The 21995-nt window shown below is 44.6% G+C and overlaps 1 protein-coding gene and 1 long non-coding RNA gene across 7 annotated transcripts in view; one reads left to right on the top strand and one right to left on the bottom strand.

Moving 5' to 3' along the window:
• Positions 1-3541, top strand: part of LOC110341421 — a 33453-nt gene extending 29912 nt beyond the window's left edge. Inside the window, exon 5 of the long non-coding RNA XR_005876599.1 lies at positions 3191-3541. This is a non-coding gene — a long non-coding RNA (uncharacterized LOC110341421). The remainder of the gene's footprint in view (positions 1-3190) is intronic.
• Positions 1-21995, bottom strand: part of Abcc9 (ATP binding cassette subfamily C member 9) — a 117631-nt gene that overhangs the window by 11681 nt on the left and 83955 nt on the right. For all 6 annotated transcript variants that reach the window (XM_021228884.2, XM_040743539.1, XM_040743540.1 and 3 more), the window contains 8 exons: positions 21368-21525; positions 17571-17663; positions 13883-13985; positions 6804-6905; positions 5553-5673; positions 4054-4184; positions 3292-3370; positions 951-1059 (listed from right to left, as the gene is read on the bottom strand). In XM_021228884.2, coding sequence (XP_021084543.1) covers positions 951-1059; positions 3292-3370; positions 4054-4184; positions 5553-5673; positions 6804-6905; positions 13883-13985; positions 17571-17663; positions 21368-21525 — 896 coding nt within the window. The remainder of the gene's footprint in view (positions 1-950; positions 1060-3291; positions 3371-4053; positions 4185-5552; positions 5674-6803; positions 6906-13882; positions 13986-17570; positions 17664-21367; positions 21526-21995) is intronic.

A 21995-nucleotide genomic window follows, 5' to 3' on the forward strand; every position in this document is an offset into this window, starting at 1 on the left:
CATTTTCAAGGATGATCACTTCCTATTGGATAGCACATTGGTGGGGTCTTCCCTGGGGGAGAGTATCCCACTCTCAGCATTCCTTAGCTGCCTGTGGTTCTTTGTCTAAGGCTGGGCCTTAGAACTTTTACTTGAAGAAATCTTACAGGTGAATAATGAGCGATATTCATACATTTTTCCAGTATAAATAATAACTCTTGAATGGAGGTAGCAAGTGCTTCTTTGTAATTAAGTGATAGGAAAGGGAATCAAGAGAGAAAAAGACAAAAACAAAACAAAGAAGCCACACAGGCACACACTCGTACCTCCCCCACCCACCCCGATGATCCAGTAGATGTCTAGGGAGACTGCGGACTCAGACTGTCTGCTGCTGGGTGGCAAGTCTACCACTTATGAACTTGGGAAAAGAACAACAGCTTTGAGTTTCATTTGTAACATGAGGATAATAATACGACCCCAAAGCATTTTCAGAGGACTTAATCAGACAATATAATAAAAGCAACTACTAGGGGAGTAAATATCTCCAACTGTTTTATACTTTTTACTAACTTCTGGGAAATTGCAAACCAGGGACAGAGACTGCTGGAGCCATGTTATCCTAGGGATCTGAGAGGAGAGTAGAAGTTGTGAGAGGCATCGAGACAGACAGAGAGAGAGAGAGAGAGAGAGAGAGAGAGAGAGAGAGAGAGAGAGAGAGAGAGAGAGAGAGAGAGAGAGAGGGTCTATGTTATCTGCTGAGCCCATGACTGACACACACAAATCAGGCAGGTGTCTATGGTGTGCGACACCTCAGAAATGTTGCCAGTCACTGTGGGCTTTATAGAGTCAAACAGAAGGAGAGAGCTCAAAGCGCGTGTCCAGGCTAGCGCACCTTGGGGCTCCTACTCCAGGTGCGGGGCAGCGTGCTCAGGTTAATCACCGCGACGAAGTCATCGGGGTAGCGCACTCACCTGATGGACCCGCTGAACAGGATGGGGTCCTGGAGAATAATGGACAGTCTGGAACGCAACGTGTGCAGGGGAAGCTTGGAGATGTCTATCCCATCGATGACTATCTTTCCTGTTGTGCAGAAACAAACGCCACAGACATGTGGCAAACTCAGGAGAGAGATTTCATCCTTTGAATAATTAAGATTGTTCTCCCTTACTCTCTCCCACCTTCGCCTGGCCACAAGGCCCTGGGCACAGTCCCCAGTTCCACCAGTGAATGAATTAATAAGGGACTCTTTTTTTTTCCAAGTTCTGGGTCGAAACACAAAATGCAAAGCTTGCCATTTGTGTATCAGAAACATGTGTGTCTGAGAAAATGTACACTTCTGGGGAGATTTGTCTTCCTGACATATTTTCCCCTGAAGGAACGCTCTGTTATTTATTCAGTATTTGGCCATGGAAGGCCGGATCACTCTTCTCCTTTGAGTCCTCCGTCTTCTAGAATGCCTTTATCTTCCCTTCCTGTCTTATTTTGCTTTGTAGGATTTGTTGGAATCAGGCACCATGTACATATTTACTTATTTTTTAGTGTCTAGCTCCACACATGCAAGTTCCCTGAAGACAAAGCCTTTGGCCTGTCACCCACTGCTGGAATGAATAGTGCAAGGTATGGATAGGAAAGCAAGTTCAGATGTTGCCTAGGCAACCCACATTGTCTGTAGACTTACAGGACTGCACATCCTTCATGTCCCCTTTACCTGAGAGATTCATTTCTTCAACTTTGCCACGCAAAGGCAATGTTCCTTGGGAGACAAGTATGATGCACTCGGAATGGCGGCTGCAGCCCATTTGGTAACTAGCAGGGGCTTATCCGACCGGAAGCAAGGGACATGAGCAAACGTGTTTTTTTTTTCAGGGATGACACACTATTAGTATATTAATCGACCCCTGCTAATAAAGGCATCAAATTAGTTATAGTTCTCAGGGGACCTGAAGTCACATTTGTTGATGCCTGAGGGTCAGGCTGACCAAATAAGCTCAGCCACAACCACGGTTTTGTTAAATGAAAACCATCCATCAGTTGTCTTTGGACCATGTAATTGCCTGGAAACACAAACTCTGCTGAAGGTGTTGCCCATCATGGAATGAACAAGCCACTATCTAGCCTGGTGGTGGATGCTTACTTTGCCACTAAATTCCCCTCATTCTAATTTCTATCGCACATGCGCCCCCCATACACATTTTGAGACAGGTTCTCTCTATTATGTAGTTCTGATTGCCCCAGAGCTTACTGTGTAGAACAGGCTGGCCTCAAACTCACCGGGATTTACTTCCCTCTGCTTCCTGAAGGCTAGAATTAAAGGCGTGTACCACCATGCCCAGATACAGTTCAGTTTTGTTGTTCACAAACTGATCTTTTATCTCAAGGTTGTTTTATAGATTAAGTTAAATAACATAAGCTGCCAAGTGCAATAAAAGTACAAAGTACTATAATTATCGATATAGTCAATACAGACAGTAGTAGCAATCATTTCCTGGGTTAAAGGTCAGGGTCATTGCTGGAGACCCTTTCATTCAGAGTGCCTTATGTGTTGGCCTGCTTATAGCCACTTGATAAACTAAAAACCTGACATTATTTTTCTAAAACAAAGATGAAATGATTTCTGCTGTTATAGTACATGATTAAATATTTCTGGATATTGTGGACATGATTTTAGCATTTTACAGCAAGGTTTGTCTACACCCAAAACATTCAGCATTATTAAACTGTGCTATTAAGAACACAACTACAAAGGTCACACAGTTAAATTACGAGTGCAGATTACTTATTTCTGTGTAATTTTTTCCCTCAGTAGAGAAAGACGTATTTGTAATGTGCCTTCCCTTTCTTTCCTCTCAAACTTTCACCCCATCTGCTGCTGTGGTGGCTGTGTTCATCCTGCGAGTTTATCACAACCCGTTGGCAGCTGTCACTAGCTTCATCTTGGATTATCACTTCATTTTCCAGTTCTGTGTTCTTTCGTGATCTTTGGGGTGCCTGCCTTGACCCATGAGCAGGATATGAAGTCCAGATAGATATTTGCTGTTTGTTTTTGCATAATTAGGCAAATTGATTTGGATTTATTATTTTATTTCTTTAGTGTGTGTGTGTGTGTGTGTGTGTGAGTGTGTGCTTGTGTGCACACACAGATGCTCGAACTATGGGTCGCGTGAAAGCTCGAGGACAACCTGTGGAGTCAGTGTCTCTTTCCACCCTGTAGGTCCTGAGTACTGAATCCAGGATGTCAGCCTTGGGGGCAAGCACATTGACACTCTGAGTCATGAAAGGCCGCCTGGATGACAAAAACACTTAGTATCTCACCGTCAAATATGTCGACCATTCTGAAGAATGCCAGAGACAAGGACGACTTCCCACTGCCAGTGCGACCACAAATGCCCACCTAAGAAAAGCAGGAGCAATGGTGACTCAGACGGAGGCGTCAAAGGGATCAAGGGTATTCTTACTTTAGTCAAGATATCGTGGAAAAAAGTACAAATTTGCTCAAATAATTGTGTCACAATTTTCTTCTTAGATCTCATGAATTACGATTAAAAATAAAGTCCCCACTAAATGAATGACTTCATCCTGGTTTTTACTTCTGTGTGACTGCGTTGTTTCCCCCCCGTGGCTTCATTTCAGCACCAGCCTACAGTTGGACCTTCACGTAAGTGTCCAGTTTTAGCTGAGCAGAGATGGGTTTACAAGAACGAGTCCACTTTCCCTACACATTTATTTTAAAACTGGGATTAAAAGGAATCATCCCAGAGCACATCTAGAATGGAGGCAAAGGTCACAGAGTGTCTAGCACAGCTCTGAGCCAGGAGTCAGAAATTTTAAGCAGTGTGCCTGGTGCTGACCACTCTGATTTTGATGAGGGGCCAATGAAGGGGGAGTAACTCTGGGAGCATTGGGTGTCCTGCTCAGATCCCCTCTCCCCACTCCTCTTTTCACCCACAGCGTATGCGGAATGAGAGTCTGGGCTCCCATGGTGGGTGCCGACATGGAGATGGGTGTTCCCGTGGTGGTGGGGGCCCCACCAGAGATTTATGCAGACAAAGAATCAGATGGTGGCGAATCCCATACCTTCTGCCCAGGTTTGATGTAAGCCTTGACGTGTTTCAGAACGGGCTTCAGGTTATTTTCATATCTGACACATAGATCATGAATCTTGATCTCGCCTTCCTGTGGCCAATGTTCTGGAACTTGAGAAGGATCTGGGGGTAGTAGAATAGACAATAGTAGTTAAGAGATAGATGAAGAAAGAAACACACACACTTAAGTATGTGTACGACTTCCAGGAATAATGTATGTATGTATGTATGCACGTACGTACGCATAATTTTCCCTAAATTCATTGTAATACTGAAACAAACTATGGTAGCTTTTCTAAAAAATTGAAATTGCATTCAAAGTGAACAAAGTTGAGAATTTTAAGGTTTTTTTTAAGTTATTTTCTTTCCTTTAAGTTTAGTTTTTGAAACTTCCATGTAGATACACAACTCCTAGCTTTTTTGGCGTCTCAGCATTCAGTGCTATTCAAACTAAGTAAAGATAGTTTATCCATGGACTGATGCACAGGTGAGTGGGTCCCCAAAGCTTCTGATGTGAGAGAGCATCCGTCATTTGAAGATGAGAGGCATGGCTTGCTATGTCCCTGGGAGGCAGACATGAAGTCAGCATCTGCGGTTCCCGGTGAACACTCACATGGGGAGGTAAAGGCAAAGGACTCTGGGAGCACAGAGGGTGGAGATCTGGGGAATCCAGGGGGACGTGAAGTAAAATCAGCTCTTGAGATGAATCTCAGGAAACTGATTTCACGTGTGTATAAGAGAAGAGAAAAGGCAAAAGGAAAACGTGCGGTGATATTGTGTCTAGGGAAGACGTGTGTGTGGGTGGGTGAGAAATGGGACTGGGCAGGTGGTGAGAGTCACCCAGTGGCTTTGGCTACAACCGGCACCATGCAATTTACCAGCCAGAAAGCCACTGAATGACTTAGGCAAAAAAAAAATGCATTTGACTGAGATTTGCATCTAATGTAGGTCATCCTGTGTCTATCACCAACGTCCTGGCAGTCATTCTAACAGACTTGAGAACCTTGCTTAGTACTTTCAAGTTTTCTTATGTTTAAGTTAACAAGGCTATAAGGAAGAGAATACAATGTAATAAGGCCCCAATACCTCAACAATCCTTTCTAAATAGTATTGAATAACATCTACTTAGAGTCTACTTGCATCCAAGACTAAATTTTTGCTTATTCTCAGCTGCTAATATCAAGAAATATCAACATAAAAAGGGATCTAGTGCATGCATACATACATACATACATACATGCATACATACATACTGCCGTCACTCAGAAGACAGAGGCAGGATAATCTTGAGTTCAAGGCAAGCCTGGGCTACATACACGTAACATGCTTCACAACCCCTAACTCCAATGACCATAAATAAACGAATACATAAGTACAAGTAGGAAGGAAAGAAACGGAGGGACATAAATCAAGACGAGAAGGGATTCCCTTGGTATTAAAGTGACAAAGAAAAGCCAATGCAAAGTTCCCAGAGCAGTCCCGGTCACACACCCATGGTGCCTTCGTAGTTCTCAGACTCCATAGTCAAGAAACTGTTCACTTTCTTCACCGCACCCATCTGGACCTCCAAGTCAGCCAAGTTCCGCACAACCCAATTCAAATAATTGGTTATCTGTATCAGGTGACAAAAACGATCACATTTAAAATAGGTTAGCAATTCTCATGGTCACTGAGCATCTGGGGGACAGAATGGCCTATGCAGTGTCCACCACATGCTCCATTTTGTGAGTACTGCAGGTCAGCAGACACCAGGGGGAGCATCATGAGACATCAGTAGAGAAGGTACGTGTTCTTCAAAGCTCTCCCGTGTCTCTTTCATGAACTGCTCTCTGATCCCCCCACATGTGGAACTGATTCCCCTCATGCTAGTCTCGTTTATATCCACACCCATTTTATTGCCCCAATTGGGATGTAAACAAGACATGGATCTTGAACAACCTCAGAAATAGGATGCCTGTGGGATTGAGAAGGTTTTAAGAAACTAGCATTAATACTAGAAAGGAATCTAAGGGACTGGGAAATGCGTCAGTCTGCAAAGAACTTGCTACACAAGCATGGAGACATGGGTTTGGATCCCCAGCACCCACATAAGAGGCTGGGTATAGTGGCATAAGTCTGTAACTTCAGCACTGGAGAGGCAGAGGCAGGAGAATTCCTGGGGCTTGCTGGCCGGCTGGTCTAGCCAAATCCACAAGCTCCAGGTGAGAGAGCTTTTCTCAAAAAGTAGTGATACAGGAAGACACTGACCTGTGACCTCCATGATACAAGTGCACACACTTCTACGTGACCTGCTCGCACACATGAACACATACACCCCCCCAAAAAGAAAAGACACAGGAGGAGAGAGGCCTCAGCAGCTGAGAGTACATAGTGCTCTTGCAGAGGGGGAGTTTGATCCACAGCATTTATGTTGGGGAGGGGTCCTCAACTGCCTGTATCTCCAGCTCTAGAGGATCTGACATCCTCTTCTGGCCTCTGAGAACACCTGCATCCATGCATGCACACATGCACACAATAACAACACTGTCAAAAATCAAATAAAATCTTTAAGGTAAAAAGGAGAAAATTTAATCTAAGCTACCTGCCCTAAAATGTTAGCGGTAGGCTCAAATCTCCTATTATGTGTCAATGCCATGTCATAAATTTCAAATTTCACTAGTGTCCATGAAAGAGAGTTGATAATCGCCGTGGACAGTTCCTCCGGCGTTGCACGGGAAGAAAGATACCGGCATCGGTACCTACCGTGAGGGCGTACAGAAGCCCCAGACCCACTAGTCCAGAGTTGGAAGATCCGCTGATGGACGCGATGGATGCTGTGAGGACGATGCAAGCTCCCAGGTAGTCCTGGGAAGGGGAGAGACAAGCTAAATGAGCTGAAGATTCCCCTGCTGCTAAACCAAAGACGTCAACCAGCTCAGAGACAGTAACCAGTCAGTGGAAAAGGACACTGTCGCCTGAGTGTCTGGTCAAGCTTCAGATGCACGATTCCTCAGAGGTGCAGGGAGGAAGGCTTGGGAAGCGGAGGTTGGAATCAAGAGTGGCATCGTATAGATCAGAGGAGACAGGGGTTACCTGAAGAGAAGCTGCAGTTGCTGTCCCAACCAGAATCAGATTTAGTCCCCCTTCTTTCCATATACATGCTTTTTTGACAGACAAGTAGTTATTTTCTAGCGTTGACATCACGCACACTTGTGTAGTGGTTACCACAGACCCCTGTGTCAGAATAAAGCCCTCACAAGTGGGTCTCTGGTGCTTGATGGGGTCTGGAACTGATTATTTTGCCAATTGAGTTCATGTCTGGGACATGAGATTTGCAGATCATGTAAATGATGATAAGGGCTGAGTTTGCTCATACGTTAAGAAGCATATGCACGTCTTAAAGCTACAAACTTTCCTGTGACTCAACGATAGATAAAGCCCTTTTGCAAGACTTACAAAAATTAAATTCGCGAGGGCCAGTCTTGGATTCAACTAAATCACATCTGCCCATCTCCTCATACCCCTTCTAATCCCATTTGCCGGCTGGGTGAGGGACTTCTCTGCCTTACTGAGCCCATGTGTCACTTGTTCTAGAGACAGGGAGACTTTGAGATGTTGGTCTTTCCCTGATCATAAGTTACAGCCAATTGGAGAATTCCTTCTGTGGCTAGATCTCTCCAATCTCTCTAAAAGACATCTACCCACTGGATGATAAGACCAGTGATAATAATAAAACATTTAATGTGCTACAATCAAAGAAGGAAGCGTCTCTAGTAGCTCCCTGTGCACACCGGTGCCTGAATCCAACAGCTGTAAACATTCCACTGCTGCAGAGCCTTCCATGAGTCCAGCCTTGATACCAAAGAGTGTTTGAATACCGGCTTTGCCAGTTAATGGCTAGTGAATTCAGATAACTAATTTCGATGCCTTTGACTCTAAATGCCGCTGCGAAAACTAGAAATTATGCCTAGCTTACAAAAACATCACAAGGCATGAAGTCATAGTCATGTTTCCCCACCCCTGGGAATCGAGATGGTTTTTAGTTCTGAATAATTTTCAAATGTTCGAAGCAAGTTTTAGAAACCTGCGTACATCATAGAATACCAGAGGTCAAAGCATGCACAAAGATATAATTCCACATCAGTTCCCATAGTAGTTACAAAGGAATTTTTTTTAAAAAAAAGCAATCACATAGAGCGAACCTCTTGAGGCAGCAAATATCGCTGAGTAGTAAATTCCTCTATGATTGCCGCTTCTGCCATAGCCAATGCTAACAGCTTACCATATCCAGTCAGTTCTTCACGTCCCACCCTTTGCTTGAAGGGTAACTGCAGGAGTGCAGAGCCTATCTAGTCTAGACTCTTTTACTGTTTGCAAATGCTGACAAGTTCCCAAGTACTTTGAAAGCATCCATAGCGATAGGCTTTTCCCCTAAGCACTCTGAAAAATTCCTTGTTTCAACACAATGTGGCATGTTCACAAATCACATAACATCTTTTCTAAGGAGGGGAGGGGGAGAGAACTGGGATTGATGTGTAAAACAAGATTGTTTCTAATTTACATAAAAAGGATTCACAAAGAGGCTGGAGAGATGGCTCAGTGGTTAAGAGCACTGGCTATTCTTGTAGAGGACCCAAGTTTGATTCCCAGCACCCACACCGAGACTCACAACCACTTACAACTCTAGTTCCAGGTATCATAGGCCCTTGTAAGCACTTCATTCACATGCACACACACACACACAACTTTTTAATTTTTAAGAATAAAATAAACACATAGATTGCCCATTCATAAGGGAGAGCCCAACCACACTAAATCATCTGTCTAGTGCCAAATTATAATTTTCTGTGTGTGGTTTTTGGTGCATAGGGACTTGCAGGTAGGGGTGTGTGTATGTGTGTGTGTTTTTGTGTGTGTTTGTGTGTGTAAACCTAAGCTCAATCCAGGCACTCTTTATCCGGTGCTGTCCTCTTTGTTTTAAGAAATGTTCTGGAACTCACCAAGTAGGCTAGGCTGGCTGACCAGAGAGCCCAGGGATCTGCCTGTCCTCACCTCCTCATTTGTGAGATAACAAGTGCACACCATAATGCCAGGCTTCTTACAAGGGCTCTGGGGGGAGTGGGGGCTGAACTCAGGTCCTTGTGTTTCCAAGCTGTTTACCAATGCAACGGGAGCTGGCTCCCCAGCCACCCTGGAATGATAATCTCTCCTGGTTGGGTAAAGCCAATGTTCCTGGAATAGAAGCCCTTGATTCCCATTGCCCAGAGAGAAGCTTCAGGTCCAATGTCAGTGAGTCCACAACACCCATCTGTACTGGGGCTTACAATGAAAACTGTAACTCTCCGTAGAACAGACGTGTGAGCAGTCAGTAGCAATGAACACTGCATGTTCTTCTGTCCTCCAAGCAGTCCTCATAACTGTGTCTCCTCTCTAGCACTTGGGGACAAGGAACTGATATGAGGGACTCAGATTACAGTGTGATTGCAGGCCTGTCTACCGGGCAGCTGGCAACAGAAAGTTCACTGCTGTCTCACCTAACAGGCTGAAGGCAGACTAACCAAGTCTTTGCACTTTCGCGTGCCTACTGACTTTCTGGTTGTTTGTTTTGGCTTCCTGATGAGAATTTTCTTTGAGCTGTCCACCACACAGCACGACAAAGCCTTGGAACCAAAGCCTCTAGATAGACTTACACAGTTTTTTGCAAATGGAAACGCTGATGCCAGAGAACTGGAATTGTTTAATATGGAGGGATGAAGGAAGGACGTAAGCTGTGTCCAAAGGCCAGGCCCTGGGGACACACACAGAACCCTGGCCACTTCACTCGACACTGATAGGAAAACAGCTCCTTCCACTGCCAAAGCAAGCAGGGTGGCCGCCGTCTTGCTATTAGTCTGCCAGTCAAGTCACTTTATCCCTTAGATACATCCCCCTCTGACGAGTTAAAGCCTTGGTCATTCTTTTCCCAATCTAAGCAACTAGGGAATGAACGTGGTGGGGGATGAAATCTTCCATACTGAAACACAGAACCAAGGAAAGATAATAATGTGGATGGCCTTACGTCTTTCCATTTCTTCTTTTCTTTTCCCGTGGATGTGTGACGGATGGGTGTGATGTGTGCATGTGTGTGTGTTTGCATAAAGGTACCTGTGTGTGTGTGTGTGTGTGTGTGTGTGTGTGTGTGCGTGTGTGTGTAGGCATGTGCATTTACTGAGGCAGAGTCCTCCAGAACCTGCTAACTCATCCAGTCTAATTAGCTTGTCTGAAGATCCCTTCTCTGTTGCTGGAGTTTTCTTGTCCTACCAGGTCCCGCTGCCCTTCAGACCCAAATAAACACACAAAGATTTATATTCACTATAAAACTGCTGGCCGATGTCTAGGGCTTCTTATTGGCTAGCTCTGTCTTAATTATTAACCCATTTCTATTAATCTATTTATCTTCACATGGTCTTGGCTTACCGGAGAATGCCCAGACCTGTTACTCCTTTGGCGGCTACATGTCTCTCTCAAGGCACCTCTCTGACTACCTTTTCCGAATTTTCCTTGTCTCCTAGTCCCACCTATTGGCCATATTGGCCAAACAGTGTTTTATTCATCAACCAATAAGAGAAACACATATACAGAAGGACGTCCCCATCACCTCTCTGCTTCTCCCGTGCTGAGATGACAGGTGGCGAGCACACCTGACAGGTGGCGTGCACACCTGCTGTTCTAGCATCCAAACTCTGCCCTTTAGATGTATGCGGTGGCATTTTATCCATTGATCCCTTACCTATTGATCCCTTATCTATTGATCCCTTATCTATTGCTCCATCTCTTCAGCGTCAGGGTTTTCTTAACTCTCATTCAACATGAATGGAGAAAGAAGCAAGCACCCATCATTTACTAGACAAAATTTTAAAGTTGGATGGAGCCCAGGGACCCTTTCCCAATGCAACAATCTCCACCTGCTCTGGTTTCTCTCCCTCCTCGTTGGGGTTTTCTGCCAGCAGCAATGGTTGCGGGGAGGGGGCTCTAAAATCAAGAAGTAAGTAGGGGGCAGCCTTGGGGAACACTGAGGTCGGGCTTTCTCCTTTCTGCATTGAGGCTCCCAGTCCTCCTGGAGGCTTCAGGGAAAAGCTGACTGGGTAACTGCTGCCCAGTGCAGTGGCGCTTACACCATGCTGATGGTTATGTCTGTTCTGAGAACCTGGTGAGTACTCGCCCCGTGCAGACATTCCTGTGGATTTCCTGGGCCCTGGGTAGTAAGAGGGGCAGGAAGGACTATGTGAATGGGGCAGATAAGGTAGATACAGATTTTTGGGGGGGTCAAATGAAGGCCCTCCTGGCTTATTTTCCCTACCCTCGGAGGATTTACAAAGCACGGTGTGTGTAGCCGTGGGGCTGAGAGCAACTTCCACCCTCATCATCTCCAGGATCCCGATTCCAGAGTTCATCTTTCTGACAGAAAACCCAGTTGTGTGAGGCTGCAGTTGTGGGTATAGATGCTCACGGTAATGAAGCCACGTGGGGGAAACACACTTTTTTCCATGGTAGAACTCACACGCCTGACTTATCCAACAGCACACCTCTGGCATACGCTCCGTAGCTGCAGCACATAGTTAAAATTATTTTATTTATGCGTTTTACCTGTGTATATGTCTTTGTACCATGTGCATGCCTGGTACCTGAGGACCAGAAGAGGACATCCGACTCCCTAGAACTGGAGTTGGGGGCACTTGTGAGCGGACTTGGGGGTGCTGGGGATTGAACCAACGTCTACTAGAAGAGCAAGCAGAGCTCTCTCAACAGCTCAGCCATCTCTCCAGCCCCTGCGTTAGTTTTTGTGGGGGAATTCTACTCACGAAAGCAGCCTAGTGAATCTGCATTATATACAAAGAGGAGGTTAAACAGCAAATGTATTCCATGAAATGTCTAACCAAGGAGTTAGGAAATTGTGGAATGAAGGACAGAGTCTGCCCCCGACATTTAAAAGTAATCCCTTCTTTAGTCTTCCGGTAAACTGAATTCTTCTACACCCAGGTACATTTGGTTGCTCCTTCGTGTGGGGGTTACAGTGCTGGGTCAGACGGAGTCATTTTGAGTTGGCTGCCATTCTTTCCTAGCTCGCCCTGCCCTGTTTCTTGGCAGTCTCCGGCCTAATGTCTTATTCTGGCTCTAAGAACTGAGCATGTGGTTTGCATGAAGACTTTTGTCTTACACTTGTCTGTGAACCTGTCACTGGGGAGTGCTAAGGACAGAAGTCATAGTCAGACATCTCAAGTCCACAGAGAATGGACTTACCCCTAAAGTCACGCCTGATCTCCAAGCTAGGGAAAACCAGACTCACAGGCAACTACTGTCATTGTCTCCTTACGATCCTGAAAATCCACTCGCTGAGATAGTTTGTTGGTTCTACTATTCAGATATGATACTTCCCCTTAGAGAAAAACAGGGATTTTTTTAAAGAAGAAAGCAAACAGAAGCTTAAAACAAATAATGCTGGTTTGGATGGTCTGGTAATAATGCTTGGGTTTCATTATAGATCTGTGCAATAATTTACTTCACTTTCAGTTATCTGTAATTCCTAAGCAACTCTGTCCTGATTTTTCCAACCTCACAGTCAGGTGAAAGATGGTTCATTGGTTGTTTTCATTGACTAATTCTTCTTTGAAAATTTTTTATAACATAATAATGCTCTATTGCTCAGTGAGCTCTCTACAGCCACAAACACAGGGGTAAATATCTTTGTCAACCAGTGAGAAATCACAGTAACTGAAAGACACAGGTCACCCATGTCAATCTACAGCAATCCATTTGAACCCATCAAGTCTCCATTATCATCTACCCCTCTGGTTACTGGTTTTTAAAAGAAAATCTGCATTTGGTTGGGGAAACAAATCACCAGAGAAGGTGCTTAGCTTTAACTGTCAACTTGACACCACCTGGGATCACTTGGAAATAGTCTCAGTGAGGGATTGTCTGTACTGGATAGTCCTGTGGGAAACAGAGGTGGAAAGTCCCATGCCACTGTGGACAATACTAGTCCCTAGGCAGGTGACCTGGAATGTGCAACAGTGGAGAAATTAAGCTACATACCAGCAAGCCAGTGAGCCTATATGCACGCATTTACTTCTGCTCTTCACAGTGGGTGTGATATGACTAGGTGTCTGAAGTGCCTGCCTCCGTTTCCCAAAATGAGGGATAGTAATCTGCAATTGTCAGCTGAAATAAGCTCCTTTCTCCCCCAAATTGTCCATTGACAGGATATATTTTATCACAGCAACAAATCAAGCTAGAATAGCATACTAGGGCAATTACGTTATTTCCATTGTTATTTTAGTGGCAGATCCATGAAGTACATGTTTTATAAATAAAGGGGGATCTGAGACTGAAAGAAATTAATTTGGTATATGACGTCTATACAGTGCCAAAGTCTGTGCTTATTTCTATGGGTCACATAGGAGAGAAGACAGCAATAGATGACTTAGTCACTGATATTTTGTACTAACATAACTCTCCATTAGCTTAAAACAAAGAAAATCACCATCCCTTACAGGCTGCCTGAATCAGCAAAGGACGTGAGTGTATGTGGTCACTTTTCAAATTCTCTCTTTAAAAAAATGACATTATGTAAATATTTACCGTTCCATTAACTGAGGTAGGTCAGAGAATATAATGAACACAGAATGATTTTTGCTTTAGGGGCTACTTTTGTTGTGATTGGCTAAAACATTTTGATAGGTTAAATTTCAATTGGAACATAAACAAACCTGATCTATTTTAAAGTCCAGACAATGGAGGCCCCGTACTGAGGCTCAGCGGAAGGCTAATTCTACCAAGTGTCTGGAACACAGCGAACATACCGTCCTGACCTCCAGCCATCTGTTGGCAGCCGAGAGAAATAAGTAGGCAATGTTGTTCGTGTCTGTTAGCTCTAGCATGCGTTGCTTGAATCTGGTTTCATGCCTGCAGAAAACAAAAACACGACGATGTTAGCCACCTACCAGGAGACGTATTAAAAGCCCGTCATGCTTATCTGCTGCACAATTTCTTCAACAGAGTAACACATGGATGGATAGGTGGCAGCAAGTGGACCTCAGAACAGCTCTGCTGCATTCTGGATAAAACCCAAGGGGTCAAGTGTTTGCCCCCTTTTCCTGCCGCAACTAGGAAGAGAAGCCATTGCCATGACAAACCTTTATTAAAGGTTACTCTGTGATTCTACGAAATTGGAGGAGCCCTGTAAACAAGATCTGACTGGTGTCACAAGGGCTACAGAAATTGCAATATTTCCTACTTCCATCTGAGGCTGGACGGAGAACCAGTGAAGACAGAAAGTTGTGCATTTGTGAGAGGCAAATATATTCCTTCAAAATCCTTTTTGTTTGGCCTTTTGTTTAACCAAAGAAAGAAAGTAGGGTGCCATGGAACAGAGGGTTGGGGGTCTTGCAGATGACTGGTGAAGTACAGGGTCTGCTTACACTGACCCTATGATGAGGACGGAGATTTACACACTGGGGGAATGGGAAACCTAAATGGAGAAGCAGGGAGGGGAGAGAGGAGGGCAAAGCCAGGCTTCCACAAGCACAAGGAAGACGGTCTGTGAGTAGCTTTAGGGTTGAAGTTCTCAGGTGAACCAGGCATTGTAAGTAACTGTGAGTGACACGAGAGAAAGTCTGCCATCTCCCAGGGCTAGGAAGATGTCTCACCCTAATGGTCATGGTGATGGAGATACTGATCACTGAACAATTAAGCCCATCCTTGGTATTCAAAATAACCACATAAAATTCTGTGCAGTTTATTTTGCCAGCAGAACTAGGAATAACCTTCATGCAAGCACGCATACATGAGCATGTTTCAATCTGCCCTACACCCCAGTCTCTTGTACTAGCACATGCAATGAATCTATGCAGCGGAAAGCCTTCTCGAAATCGGGAACCACCTTGTGTACTTGAACATCAGGTGTGATTCCATAGACACACGTCCTGAAAAGCATCTTTTCTAAGCAACAGAAGTATCCTTACTTGGTAATGATTTTCCTTGAATAATGGAAACAACAGAGAGTTGGAAAACAGCTGGTTTGAAAAGTTGGTTACATGTCCAGTTAAGTGTGCTTTTTTCCCTCTCTGTGTTCAAGGCTGCTGTGACATAACCCATCTATAGATCATTTCTCGAAGGAATTTCCAACCTGTTAGTAAGTCTCGTTTGCTGAAAGGGTCCCCCACTCCTGTAAAATCTTCTAGGAAAGTTGCAAAACTTTTAAATAACTCATTACTTGTATCAAAGAGTGGAGGAGTCCTGGGTGGGGTGTCTCTTGGCCCACCATCAGAGTCCGTACAGGCCAATATAAAGCAGATACTTGATATCTCTCCAATCAATCTGACCATCCCAGCATGCCAAGCCAGATAGATAATTTGGTCAGACAGCAACGTCTGATCTACAGTGATCAGAAACATTCAGTACTGAGAGCCAAACCATTACTTCACTCTGAGTTATGTGGCCTTGAACTAAATGCCACGTCCTGGGAGACCTGCGCCGAAGAGTGGCAGCACTGTGGCTTGGGACTAAGCGGTTCAAGGGACACGTCTGCCTTCCAGACGACCTTGATGGATAACTGTAGCGCATTACGGACAGGCGAAGGGCTTGGGAGGTTGTAGGATCACCGCAGCAATGGGAAGGGGCTGTGAAGTATTTTGTGAGGGTCACACATGTGTGCTTCCCAGGGGAGTGCCAGGTAGACTGGGCGGGGGGGGGGGGGGGGGGGTGTTGGTCATATTTACATCTTCACACTCAACGCATTTAGTCAGAGGCCATTCTCCAAAGTGTGCTAGACTGTGGAGATACACAATGTTTTTCTCAGGGTTAGGAGAAACTGTATCAACTAGTGAGTCTGATGTAACCTGGGATCTTTCTTTAATGGACCCAAAAGCATAAAGGGGAAATGTACACTGGAGAACCAGGTACGGGTTGGGGAGAGGGAAGGTCTAAGCCAGGCTTCCCAGAACACAGGGAAGATGGTCCAGTGTAGTTTTAGGGGATGACACTGGGTTCCTCAGGTGAACAAGGCATGCTGAGCACCTCGGATGACAGGAGAAAAACCCACTGCTTTCCTGGCCTTGGCAGGCTTCTCTCCCCCGCTGGGCAAATGTATCCAAGAGGATGAAAGCTTGGGACCCACACTCTTAAACCTTGGTCCTGACAGCGTGCTCTGTCTGGACCTTCCCCTGCTGTGGTTGTCGAGTTCCATCCCCAACACTCCACACGTTTGCAAGGAACTGGCAGCAGCCTGAAGCAGCAGGGAGGAGGCGGGGAGAAAACCCAGCGAGCATTCCTTCTCTGTTTCCATTTGGCAAGGAACCTGCTATTTTCCTAATGGAAACTTTGACACACACAGCCTGTATCTTTTCATTCTCATCCAGCTCATCTTCTGAGCATTCTTAGACCTCTATTCTGTCAGACAGAAAAATAATAATAAAGCAACTGCAAAGGGCACTCACAACTTAGTCTAACTTAGCGGCGACGCTTTCCCTGTAAGCGACTAAACATGTGCATGCGTGCACCCTGAGCCCCCGGATGCAGAGCGAACAGATGGTCCAATCAGAAAAGACAACCTTGTGAGAGCTGGCCCAGGGAATGCTGGGTAGACATGGAAAGGAACAGATATGGGAAGTTGTGTGTTTAATTCTCTTTAAGTATTTTCTATGGTTTCTTTGAACTTTATTCGCATGTATGTGTATGTTTAGGATAAAGAAAAAAGTATTAGGCAGGCTTTTGTGAGCAGTACACAATATTTTTTTCCCTTTGGTTTTTACGAGACAGGGTTTCTCTGTGTTGTTTTGGAGGCTATCGGTCCAGTCCAGCCTCGAACTCACAGAGATCCGCCTGCCTCTGCCTCCGGAGTGCTAGGATTAAAGGCGTGCGCCACTACCGCCCGGCTGCAGTACACAATCTTAACCATTGTACATCTCTCCAGCCCACAAGAAGATGCTTCATCCCTGACTATGAATACTAACCCCAATGATTCTAGAAACTTATCCACAGCAAGCTGGCCATCACCGTCTTTTGAAAGTGCTTATTATGACTGAAGAACGCTGTTGTTTATAATATTTACGATTGACTTTTGGAATAAATATGAAAGCTCTAATTCTGGATGTAGACACAGACAAGCTACTTCTAGATAGAAGCTTCACCGTCTTTGTTTCTCACAACTGTGATCCAAGCGCAGAAGAGTAACACACAATATTTAGTTTTTCTCACAGCTGTCTAAAGTCTTTCTTGATGTACAGTTCACTGAACTCCGCCTCATGTGTCTAGTTAAAAAAGGGAAATTAACAAGTTGGACCTAGACCCCTGGTCCATTTCCTCTCCTTTTCTAAACCTTTCTCAAATTTTTCGTGATGCTTTCCCCGATTCCCATCCTTGGCAGTTTTGTAGTTCATCACGGGACACACGTCGTGTGCTCCAAGAAGGGGTGGCGGTTAGCTGTTATTTGCTGACAGGCGTTTGCGGATGGGTCTGCCCCCATGAGCCATCTGAATATGTGCTACTCACCTGAAGGCCCGAATGGTGGTGAGCCCTTCAGCCGTCTCCGAGAAGTGGCAAAGCAGGGGGAGCTGGGTGCTGTCATCAAGCTCCTGGAGATCCCTAGGACACAGAGGCAACAGGACATGTCACCTGCCTCCAGGTTCTGAGGCCACCATTGCAGGTTCTCAGACCCTGCACTTGGTCTTGTCACCATCCATCTACACTCCGCCTCTTAGCTACGTCCTCTGAATCGATGCGCTTAAATGAAGTGTGGACCCGTAACCCTGACACACCCGTCCTTTCTCTTCATCCTCAGAGTGTAGGCTTTGCTAACTGAGCGCTTCAATAAAAGAGTTACCATGACAAAATATAAATGCAAATGCAATAATGAAATAATCTTGATTCGGAACGGATGAATTGGTGAAAGTAACTCTGTGAAGGGTATGGTCTTCTTGTTGTTATTGTTTGGGGGAGGAGCTGGTTTACTGAGAAGGCATCTAATGTAACCCAAGCTGGCCTTACAACGTCACTGGCGAAAACACTGCAACCTGGATCCTCCTGTTTCCACCTACCATGTGCTGGGATTGCAGGCATGTGCAGCCGTATCCGGCACGAGGATATATAGTCTTGTAAGGGTGACGCTGGACTGTAGAGAATTCTTAACCAAATGAAAATGCCACCAAACAGAAGTGACATGAGAAGAGCTGAGCCTCATTAGTAATGCAAAGAACGAGAGAGGGATGAGTTAGGACAGTCTAGGGGAGGAGTCTTTAAAGTTCTGAGTTAGTAAGATGCTAATCACTTTAAAAGAAGAGGGGGAGTGATGGTGGGAAGTTGGTTGGTAGAGGGAGCTTCATGAGCGACCATGATGCATTAGTTATACCAAAGTCACTCGGCTGCTTCCAGTTAAAACGTAACTGCTACTTACCAGTGCTGAAGGACAGAGAGAGAGAAGAGATCAGAGGGGGAAATTGACCATGGTTTTGGCGCTGGCCACAGTGAGTTGAATACCTGTTTCCAAGGAACTTTCACTGTTCCAAGGAGCTAACACCCGTGTCCACACACACATATATACATGTCTCCATAGCCTACTCAAAAATAGAAATACCTCAGGTTGGTCAATGGAGCCCTTTTCACAAAGATGTGTATTCATGAATTTTCTTTTAAAGGTATTTCACTTGTCTGTTTGTGTAGGAGCTCAATGTGCATCCCAGGTTGGCCTCAAATGTACAGTGATTCTCCTGCCTCAGCGTCCCATCCACCAGAGTGACGGGCATTCATACGCCTGCCAAGACCAACAACTTTAAGTCTTACAGGCTTACATTTCTAGAAGACAGGACTGAGTTAAACCAACTGTCAGAAAGCATTTCTCTTTTTTCTTCCTCTTTCTGCAGTTCTTGGGGTCATGGGGGGGGGGTCTGGAGGCCCTTCCGTTCACGTGTGAGCATCCAGTGAATTGATAAGTGCTGTGCCTCAGCCACAGGGGCCATTCTTAATTGGCCGTGTAATCCCACAGACGAGTGCAAAGGCTTCTCCTTCTGAGTTCCTGAGGACTTGGCTCGCTTTCACGACTGGCAGAAGTGGAGAGGAGAACACAGAGGAAAGACGGTGAAGACGGCAAAGGAACGTGAGCACACTCCCTTTCTTAAACAGAAACAGGTGGCTACTGGCACAGCTGACGCCAGCAGCACATTGCCGAAGCCACTAATTGAGGTCAGGGCTGAAAAAAACGTCTCGAATAAGCCATCTTTGTTTACAGAAGTGTCGTGTGTGAAACCCAGAAGGTGAAGGCACAGCTTGACCTGTGTTCTTGTAAGAAGGAAACACGCAGTTAAGTACCCATTAGACCTGTGACTTTAGACATTGAGGGTCATGTTACTCCCCACTTCAACTCCATTTGAGATAAAAAAAAAAAGTCTGTTTAGCTGTGTGATCTTTTCCCCTGGGCGAGTCGAGGACAAGATTCTGGAGCCTGTAAGATTTCACACATCGTTGGTGATTGGGTCATCTCCCAACCTCCAGATGAGAACGGGTGCTCTGGGACGGCTGCCGAATCTGCTATCAACTCTTAATTCCTTAAAAGAAGATTATCATGTTACAGTTGACCCTTAACAAATTCTGTTTGTGCCCTTTCCCTCTTTCGATAGTACTAAAAATAAAAATTCCTTATACAACATTTTGAAAAGACCATGCCCTCTATTATACTCATGTGGACAACTGATTCAGACTATGTTCCAGGCGCAAAGCTCACAGGTCACATTTGCGATGGGTTAGAGATCGTTGCCTAACACTCAGCTTATCCTGGTAATGGCAGAAACAGGTTCAAATGGGGCTTGTGGTTGCAGCAAGATCCAAATGCTTGCCATAAGTGAGAGGCACTGGCCCTCTGCAAATCAACCAGCAGTCATCAATGGAGTCCTGAGTTCTTGGCCCTGAAGTACAGAGTGTCAGCACCAACACCAGAGGAAACGGAAGTGGGAATCTAACTGCTGCCTTCTTGCTTTTGGTCTGAATTTGCTGCAAACAAACAAACAACAAAAAGAAGGAAGGACAGAAGGAAACAGAAAAGAAGGAGAAAGGAAGGAAGGAAGGAAAGAAGGAAGGAAGGAAGGAGGATGCTGAGAAAGGAAAAAACGCTCAAATAAAGCACATATCTCCAGTCCATGAAGAACTCTTAAATCATAGACCTTGGAGAGAAAGACTCTAAAATAACACCTGTGTGTCCAGAGGACCTCACTAGAGTCCTTCTCTTTTCTTCTCTCTTCCCTCTGCACAACTTCATCTTCTTTGCACTCCTGTAACACCAAGTGTGTACAGTCTTCTAAAAAACACATTTGCCTTTTCTTCTGGCTTAATCCATGTGCTACTTTATATATGGCTTTATCTTATATACTTTATATGTACTTTTTAAATAAAGATTACGTCATATATATGGCTTTATCTTATACACTTTATATATACTTTTTATAAAGATTGCTGCATATATGACTTTGTCTTAACAAGAGATGGGTTTGTTGAGAACAGGTATTTTGTCACCCACCATGTGGCTCGACGAAGCTGTTAGTAACAGCAGGTGTTTACTGAGTGCAGAAATAGAGTCCCTGCAACTGTAAAGCTCATAGCACTCTTCAAGAAAGTTCTAAACACAAACTTCCAAGCGTACAGTGGCGGACACTGTGTTGATCATTAATCATTCACCTTCTCAGGGAAACAATAATTCCTATATTAACAGAAAGACTAAAACAAATGTTTCCCCTTTATTTATTTGACTGGATTAGCAGATAGATGGAAAATTCTGTGAACACAAATTCTTCAGGCTCTTATTGTGATGGTGTGCCTCTCAGACACTCAAGATTATCCAACCGCACAGTCAAGGATGATTCATCTCTTCATCTGTCTTCTTCTACTATTTCATGCTACATATTTGAAGGGCTATGAATTTAACCATTGTTTCTGCTTTGAAATATACTGGCTCTAAAATGCTCACTCTTCAGGACTATGTTTGATCTTGTGAGTTTCCTGCCCATGTTACATTCAGAAAAAGAACCAAGGCATGAAAAGGCTGGTACATCTAACTCAATAGACAAACTGTTGGCAAACGGAGTGATATGTTAGTATGTGTCAAGGGCGAGGAAGAACCAGACAATCAATTACAGAAAGATTGACATTAGATCTCACATTATGACATAAGGTTTTAACAAAACCAATTGCACTTCTGAATTCTCCACCTTCATTTGAAAAACAAAGTAACAGTTGAGCAAAAACAGTTCCCAAATGAGTCAAACAGGCAGGCTTTTTGGAAAGGGAAGAATAGTTTTACTTACTTAGAAGCAACTCGGAAGTATTTCTGGATGAAGTAAAAGGCGACGCCGAGGGGCACTAGGGCGACAAGGAACACGGGCGTAGCGTAGGAGATCATCCCGATGGCAGACAAGCAGAGCAGGGTGGAGCGGGTCAGCGATTCCAAGGTTGGAGGGATGTGCTGGGGAGCAGAGAAGTCAAAGGACAGCGTGTCCAGCTCATGAGCAAGCCACATCGGTGACGATGTAATAAAAACACTTTTACACCAACGTTGAGTAATATGGGCTGACAAAGCTGTCTATACACATGTTTACTGTAAACACTTCCATGGGCTTCCATAGCTATATCTATGGACATACCATTGACATGCTGTCTGCCTACTTATCTTGGATATTTTGTATAAATGGTTCTACTAGACATCTTTTTCACCCCCGTGTTTGCTTTGTTTTACTGTGATGGATTGTAGGTATTTCCATGTCAATGTTTTCAAGCATTCTTTTTTAATGGATATACATTCTTCAAAACTCACCTGTTCCTCTACTGTAAAACACATAGATTATTTTTCTTGTAGTTCCTTGTGTCCTTTGAGTGTCTTTGGATTATTTGTCTTTTCTTTATTGAATTTAGATTCTATTTATATATTGCAGTGTT

Source organism: Mesocricetus auratus, unplaced genomic scaffold (assembly GCF_017639785.1).
Source record: "Mesocricetus auratus isolate SY011 unplaced genomic scaffold, BCM_Maur_2.0 Super-Scaffold_100001, whole genome shotgun sequence".
Lineage (NCBI taxonomy): Eukaryota > Metazoa > Chordata > Mammalia > Rodentia > Cricetidae > Mesocricetus > Mesocricetus auratus.